Here is an 8216-nt window from a genome sequence, read left to right as displayed (position 1 = left end):
TTAAGACCCCAGATGCCACTCACCAAAGTGGGATGCAGAACATTTTCTTTAAAAACTTTGTTATACCAATTGACCTAGATGTCCCCTGAAAGCATGGTCCCCAGACCCCCACTGTTGTTACTCTGTCCTTTGAGGTGTTTGGTTGTATTCAGGAAACTTCTTAGCTTGGTTTAGTTCAGTTGTGTTAACTTCCCATGTAGTGTGGAGAGCACAAAAATTTATGTCATAAAATGAATCTCATTTTTTAAAATAGATGCAAAAATAAAATTTTAACAGATTTAGTATAGCAGTTTATTAAAATAATAATATCTCATGATCAAATAGCGTTTATCCCAGGAACATAAAGATTGTTCTATTTATGGAAATCTGTTAATATAATCCACTTCATTAGAGGAAAGACAAAATACTTTGTGTCATCTTGATGGATGCTAAAAAACATATGATATAATTCCTGATAAAAAGTCTTGATAAGCTCAGTGTAGACAGTCACACCTTAAACTTGAAAAAGGATATTGTCAAGAAGCCAAGAGCAGATACTATACTTAATGGTGAAATATTTAAAAAACATTGCCTTAAAGTGAGGAGAAAGGCAAGAATACTACGATTCTACATTGTTCTGTGGGTCCTCGTCAATGCAGTAAGATGGTAAATAAGTTTTATAAATATTGAAAGGGAAAGCTACTTAGAAAAATCCAAGAAAATCAACTGAAAATCTGATCAGAGAGCTCAATAATGTGGCAGGATAAGAGAAAAATAGTTTTCCTATACATCAGTAGCAATTAATAAAATTAAATGTAAAAAAGATCCTTTTCACAAAAGCAATAACAACTGTAATATATCTGGAAATAAACTTAGTGAGAAATATGTGAAATCTATAAAGAAAACTGTAAAATCTTACTAAAGAACACATGAGAAAACTTGAATAAAAGGAAACACATGCTATGTTTCATAGGGCATATTTCCCACAAATTAACATACAATTTGGAAGTAAGTCAATATAAATCTAAATTTCACCAAGAAAAGATGTACAAAAATGGCCAAGAAAAATTTAAAAGTAAAGAACAGTAAAGGAAGACCTGCCTTAAATGGGGAAATCAAAAATTAAAGCCACTAAAAAACTCAGACTGGTATAGGAACTAGCAGGTAGATCAAAAGAATAAAGAGAGTCCAGAAAGAGCCATGTGTATATAAGAATCAGTGATTCAAATCAGTGAAATCAGGCATTTCAAATTAGTGGGGAAAGGGTGAGTTGTTCAATATGGTGTTGGGACAATGAAGATCCTTTTATAAAGACATAAAATTAGAGCTTTATACATACATCCTATACAGACTAAAGATAAAAATTAAAAAATATAAAATTATAAAAGTGCTAAAAGGAAATACAAGATAAATTTTTATAATCTTGGGAGTAGAGGAAGGCCTTCCTAAGCAAGACATAAAACCTGAATCTATAAAGAAAGACTAACAGATTCAACTCCATAAAAATGAAAAACTTCTGTATGATGAAAAATAGCATTAATTAAATAAAACAAAAAGTTACAGACTGAGGGAACATATTTGTAACATAGGTAACGAATCATTATTATCTGTAATATATTAAGAAGTTCCTATAAATCAATACAAAAAAAGACTAATAACCCAATAAAAATGGGAAAATGATTTGAACAAACAATTCATAAAACAAATCCAGATTGACTGACATAAACAGTGCTCAATACTTCGTTTGTGCGGCGCACACAGGGATGTGCCTTCCAGACCCCCTTCAGGAATGAAGACATAATCCCCCAGCTGCTGGGAGTGCTGCCTGAAGACAGCCCTCAGCTGGAGAAAACTGCCTTGCCCAAGGTCACGCCTGCTCCTAGGGGTAGCTCACATCCAGTAACTGGTGATCAACATGGAGGTATAAAGCCCAGTCCCCTCCCACCAATTTAGGACAGATCTGAAGGTCCATCCCAGCCCCAGAGTGTCCCACTGGGTGGGCTGAGGCCTTCACACAGCTCAGTTTCTCCCTCTGCCCAATCCTGCTTCCTTCTCCTTCCTTTCACAGGTGTTGATACCAAGAACTCTCCCGAAAAATGTCCTGCACGCTAATCTCAGAGTCAGCTTCGTGTCTGTTAGAACTAAAGCAAATGAAATTGTAATGAGAAAACTTTTTTATTTCACCCATCAGTGTAGCAAAACTTAAAAAGACTGAAAACATACAGTGTGGATGTGGTGCCTTCAATTATTGTAAGTAAAAGAGTAAACCAGTAGAGCCTATTTGGTACATAATTTAGAAGTATCTTTAAACATTCAAAATAAGCATATCCTTTGACCCAGCTATTCCACTTAATGAAATTGTTGTTGTTAGGTGCCGTCAAGTCTGTTCCGACTCATAGCGACCCTAGGTACAACAGAACAAAACACTACCCGGTCCTGCGCCATCCTCACAATCATTGTTATGCTTGAGCCCATTGTTGCAGCCACCATGTCAATCCATCTTGTTGAGAGTCTTCCTTTTTTTTGCTGACCCTCTACTTTACCAAGCATGATGTCCTTCTCCCTCCAGGGACTGATCCCTCCTGATAACATGTCCAAACTACATGAGATGTAGTGTCGCCATCCTTGCTTCCAAGGAGCATTCTGGTTGTACTTCTTCAAGACAGATTTGTTTGTCTTTTGGCAGTCCACGGTATATTCAGTATTCTTCACCTACACCATAACTCAAAGGTGTAAATTCTTCGTCTTTCTTATTCATCGTCCAGCTTTTGCATGCATATGTGGCAATTGAAAACACCATAGCTTGGGTCAGGCACACCTTAGTCTTCAAGGTGACATCTTTGCTTTTTAATACTTTAAAGAGGTCTTCTGCAGCAGATTTGCCCAATGCAATGTGCCGTCTGAGTTTTTTTTTTTTCTGGAAATGGATCCTTTTTTTTTTAATTGTTGTAGTTTAGATGAAGTTTACATTTCAAGTTAGTCTCCCATACAAACATTTATACATACATTGTTATGTGACCCAAATTGCTCTCCCCATACTCTGACAGCACACTCCTCCTTTCCACCCCTGATTCCCCATGTCCATTCAACCAGCTCCTAACCCTCTCTGCCTTCCCATCTCACCTCCGGACAGAAGCTGCCCGTTTAGTCTCTTGTATCTACTTGAGCTAAGAGGCACACTCCTCACGAGTATCCGCCATTTGATTTCTTGACTGCTGCTTCCATGGGTGTTGATTGTAGATCCAGGTAAAATGAAATCCTTGACAACTTCAATCTTTTCTCCATTTATCATGACGTTGCTTATTGGCCCAGTTGTGAAGATTTTTGTTTTCTTTATGTTGAGGTGTAATCCATACTGAAGACTGTGATCTTTGATCTTCATTAGTAAGTGCTTTAAGTTCTCTTTGCTTTCAGCAAGCCAAGGTTGTATCATCTGCATAACGGAAATTACTCTGTAGAAATAAGGATGTTCATTGCAGCTTGTGTGTAACAGAGAGAAAAACAAGTCAATAGATAATACAAGGTAACAACTAAACGAAATTGTTAAGATATACATTTAAAAAGCAAGTTATAGAACCACATGTATATGATCCATTTATGTAAAAAAGAAAATCCTAACCATCTGTGCATATAACTGCATAGCAGAAGGCCCAGGAAGATTCCCAAGACATTGTTTAAGTGATTGCCTAGGGCAAGAAGAGTGTGGCGAAGGAGGCTGAAAGTGGGCTTTCACATTTTAATCTCCATACTTCTGCCTATAGAGCCTATATCACTGTATTACTTGTGTAATTAAAAAAAAAAAAAGCCATTAAAAGAAGGACAGAAACAAATCCAGGTGTTTTGGTTTTTCTTTCTCCTGTTCTCTGGCTTTCTCCTCCTGTTTAATCCTGAAGTCATGGTTTCCATGAGTCCTGTAATCTAGAGGTGCCCTCACTCATCCTTCTTCCTCCCCCCAACCCCTATGAAGACATGGAAGATTCGGTAGCTCATTTGGTAATTCTCTTCCTAATATGAAGTGGATAGCTCTTCATGTTAATTAAGGAAACTTGAGATTGATAAAGAGCAGTCTTAAAGGAAATGTCAAAGCTGGAAGGTCAAAAGTTGAGGGCTACAAAATTCAAGGAACTGACATCTGCTGACGGTTTGGGTTTCCAGTGGAGAAGGCTGGGACTGTTACAGGGGATCAGCTGGGAGCATGTCCACTTGGTAGAGCTCCTGGTCTGAGAGGTCTGGTTTAAACCCTACCTGAGCAACGATTCCATTGAGCTCCCCCTCCAACATCTTCACTTGGCACTCTAGTAACTCGATGTTACTCAGGGAAGTCTGGTATTTATCCCTGTAGAGGTTTAAACTCCTTTCTAGGGAGATGATCTTGTCCCCAGCCAAGGCAAGTTGCTCCTGTGCTATATGCAGCTTCTCCCCTGTGTTCTCATCATTATGACTTCCCATTTCTTCCTCATAGAGAATCACCTGTTGGTGTAGGAATAAAACCACATTGAGCCCATGGAAGCATCTAATGAGGAAAGAATATGGCTATAAGACCCCCTGCAGAAGAGTCTTATATCTAAACTAGAAAGCCAGGTGAACAGAATAGGTCCAGCACAGATCTAAAAGCTATAATATGTGATATCAGAATGTTAATGATTAGAAACAAAAAGATAGTCCTGTTTAGATGATAAACTCCTTGAAGGCAGAGACTGTATCTACTTCCTGGTCTGTTGGTAGGAACTCAGTAAATACTTGTTAGTTGATTAATAGGACTGAATTTGTATAGCTTCATTTTTTTTTAATGGCTTGCAAAACTAGTATTGTTTCTTTCCTCGGTGTTGTCTAAAGGTCTAATTTAGAAAATGCAGAGCACCTCGTGCACACAGGTCCACATCAGCAAAAATCCCAACAGATAGTGGAGGAATGTGATCCAAAATTCCTCTGGGATTTGCATGATCTTTATTTAGATTCCTTTTCTTTCTAATCAATTTATTAGTCAACTAACTGACAAATATTTATTGAATATTATTTAGTAGAGACATATAATGCAATCAAATGAAATTTCTGTTTTAAATATGAGCAATGTGCTGGGTGCTGAGGGGATACGTACGTATGAGACAGTGGTTCCTCCCTCATAGAATTTATCAACTCTTAAATCTTGGGGAGATAAGATATAAAATTAGCAACAACTATATAAAGTTGAGTGTGGTAAAGTGTATGACCTGAATTATATGTGCTGAAGGAATTAAGAGCAGGGAGAGTCACCAAGGAAGTCTTCATTTTGGCTCAAATAGTCCAGTGTAGAACTTTGCTACAAGTTCTATTGGTTTAAGCTGATTATATGTGCTGCCCACCATTTGAGATTCTTCTTAGGAAAGAATCATTTAGTCTGAGATGTTTATTAAGATAAGGAGAAGAAGAGAGGAGTATTTTATATTCAGGTGTTTATAACAGAAGCTACCAGTGGCCCACTCATACACCCTTGGCACAGTAAACTCATTCCAACTGCAAGCACCTTTGTCTGTGTTTTTCTGGCCACAGGAGAACGCTCAGTCAGAGGGGTAAGGCAGTGCAGGGCAGAAGTGCTGGGTAGTTTGTACCTCCAGGAACAGCCTCAACCAGTGACTCAGTGGCATTGGTTGGGATCACTCTGAGGCGTGTTCTACACTATCTCCCAGCGTTCCTTAGAGGGATGGAGCCCCAGTTGTCCACAGTGGTAACCTGCTCAACAGTGATTCCTTTATGGACTTCCCTGCCCTTCCCTGTCTGAATACCCCACTCCCTCACTGTGCCTCCTGGGATCACCTCCTGAATTAACTACTTGTATTCATATCCTTGCTTCAGGGTCTGCTTTTGGGAGAACTCAGCCTTAGACAGAAGTTTGATGCTTCTGTACAGCTAAGAGTTCACTTTGGGAGAATTTGGCAGAATGCCTAGAATCATTTTCTAATGCTTTCCTCCAGTCTTCTGAAGTTTTCCCAGGTTGGGATCTGTGGCAGTGACTGTTGCTTGCCAAATCTCATCAATTCTTCCTTTCCTTCTTAGTAATAGAACCCTTCCTAGACTTTATTTGGGAAGCAATACACCTAACTAAAATACCTCATTTCTGAGACTCCCTAGTAACTAGTTGTGGCCATGTGACTAAGTTATGGCCAATGATAAGTAGGTGAAAGTGTTGTATGGTGCTTCTGGAAAGTGTCTTTAAAAAGGAAGCTTATGCCTTTATTCCATTCCCAACCCTTCCTTCATCCTGGTTATGGAACAAAGATGTGATGGTTGGAGCTCCAGCAACACTTCAGGTCATCTCAAGAATGGAAGGCTTGAGCTGATGACGGTTGAGCCAAAAGATAGGAGCCTGGGTACCTGATGACACATGAAGCCACCAAAACAGCGCTAGATCACTACCTCCAAACTTCTTTTATATGGCATAGAAATAATCTTCTATCTTATTTAGGCCACTGTTACTTTGGAGTTTTCTGTTAGATGCAGCCAAACGGAATCCCAACTAATTCAGGCTTACTTTATCCAGGCTAGACTCTTTAAGTTATGGTGAATCAGCCAGATTTAACACAGGCCTGCACTGGCTTTATTAAACCATAGTTATGCCCACAGGCTTTGTCCTACCCTTCTCTGTTCCTCATCCCAGTCATTTTCAGCAAATTCTTATGTTACTAGGCCATGATAGTCCCTTTAAAAAAATTCTCTGTTTTTCAAGGCCCTCATAAAGCTCCTGGAGTTAGTCCTTAAAGCTGAAGGAAGAAAATGCCAGGGGAGACCACAGAATGTGAGAAGAGACTGCCTGTCCCATTACATAGGGCCCATGATTTTATTGCTCCCCGTGTCATCACTGTTCACCTGGTTTTAGTTCTGTAGCCTTGGTCTTCGGAAATTTACTTGGGATCCTACAGGGGTGCTACTCTCTCATTTAAACAATACCACTCTGGGCCATGAATATAAACAAATGTCCAGAATATACTTAAGCTAAGTCTATATGCTCTAAAACTCTGGTCTGGAAAAATGACTGATCTGGGACTCTTGATGATTGACTCGGATTCAATGTCTGGTTATCTTATCAACTGTGCAGGTGCCAGGAATTTATATATTATCAAAAGCTGATTTTCTAAAAATGATTGATTTAATGGACCTTATTCCTCTTTTATAACCCTTAGAGACCTAAAGTCTTTTGCATGTAAATTGCAATGGTAATAGATAGAAAAGATGGACACACACACACCCCACATGTTAATACTGGAGCTCTCACCCAATTATGTCTGTTTAGTTTCCTTCTGCTCAGCTTCAGAAAGATCAAGAATTAAAGAGGGAAAGTTTATAAAACCTGCTCAAGATGTTGTGAGGCTCTCCTCTTTAAGTCCAATGTTTGCTTTTTAGTAGGCTTGGTCTTATTTATGTAGGTACATGGGCATATGGGACATTTCCATAGCTATTCTATCTATACCTCATGTTCTTTCAGTTTGCAGTGATGGTGAAGTTGAACCAGGTCGCAAGTCTGCTTCTCTAGAATGGACTGATACTGCAGGAGGGAACGGTAAGAAGTCTGTAACTCCTCTGTGCGAAACTCCAGTTCTTGCTGAAGGGCCAGCAATTTTGTCTTCAGTTGTTGGAGTTGTCTCAGATGACACTGTTTGCTGGACCCAAACTCCATCTCTGACTCTTCGAATGCTAATGCTTGCTTCTTAGTCTGAAATGTAGATTGAGTATACAGAACAGGCTTTAGATGGTTAAGAAGCATGCATTCATTCTTTGATATTTTTCATCTGCTTGACCATTCACACACCCATCTATCCATCCTTTTATCTTTTCATCTACAGAGCGTTTATTAAACATTTTAGTCTCTTGGCAATAAAACATATCAATTTGCATTCCCACTATGGGAGAAGAAGGAGGAGGAGGAGAAGAAAAAAAAAAAAAAGATTCTTACCCACTAAAAACTTTCCAGGTCATGGACCACAACTACCACAGCCTCCACCAGACTGAGTCTAGCACAACTAGATGGTGCCTGGCTACCACCACCTACTGCTCTCACAGGGATCACAATAGAGGGTCCCAGTCAGAGCTGGAGAAAAATGTAGAACAAAATTCAAACTCACAAAAAAAGACCAGACTTACTGGTCTGACAGAGACTGGAGAAATTCTGGGAGTATGGCCCCTGGATACCCTTTTAACTCAGTAGGGAAGTCACTCCTGAGGTTCACCCTCAGCCAAAGATTAGAGAGGCCCATAAAACAAAC

At 39.3% G+C, this 8216-nt stretch overlaps 1 protein-coding gene across 1 annotated transcript in view; it reads right to left on the bottom strand.

The window, feature by feature from the left end:
* The window catches only part of PMFBP1 (polyamine modulated factor 1 binding protein 1), a 29220-nt gene extending 21563 nt beyond the window's left edge, over positions 1-7657 (bottom strand). Inside the window, exons 1-2 of the mRNA XM_023741865.1 lie at positions 7424-7657; positions 4225-4449 (exon numbers count right to left, since the gene is read on the bottom strand). Coding sequence (XP_023597633.1) covers positions 4225-4449; positions 7424-7630 — 432 coding nt within the window. The 5' untranslated portion in view covers positions 7631-7657. The remainder of the gene's footprint in view (positions 1-4224; positions 4450-7423) is intronic.
* Positions 7658-8216: the final 559 nt, after the last annotated feature.

This window comes from Trichechus manatus, unplaced genomic scaffold, assembly GCF_000243295.1.
Source record: "Trichechus manatus latirostris isolate Lorelei unplaced genomic scaffold, TriManLat1.0 scaffold00194, whole genome shotgun sequence".
Lineage (NCBI taxonomy): Eukaryota > Metazoa > Chordata > Mammalia > Sirenia > Trichechidae > Trichechus > Trichechus manatus.
This window is presented reverse-complemented; position numbering and strand designations above follow the sequence as displayed.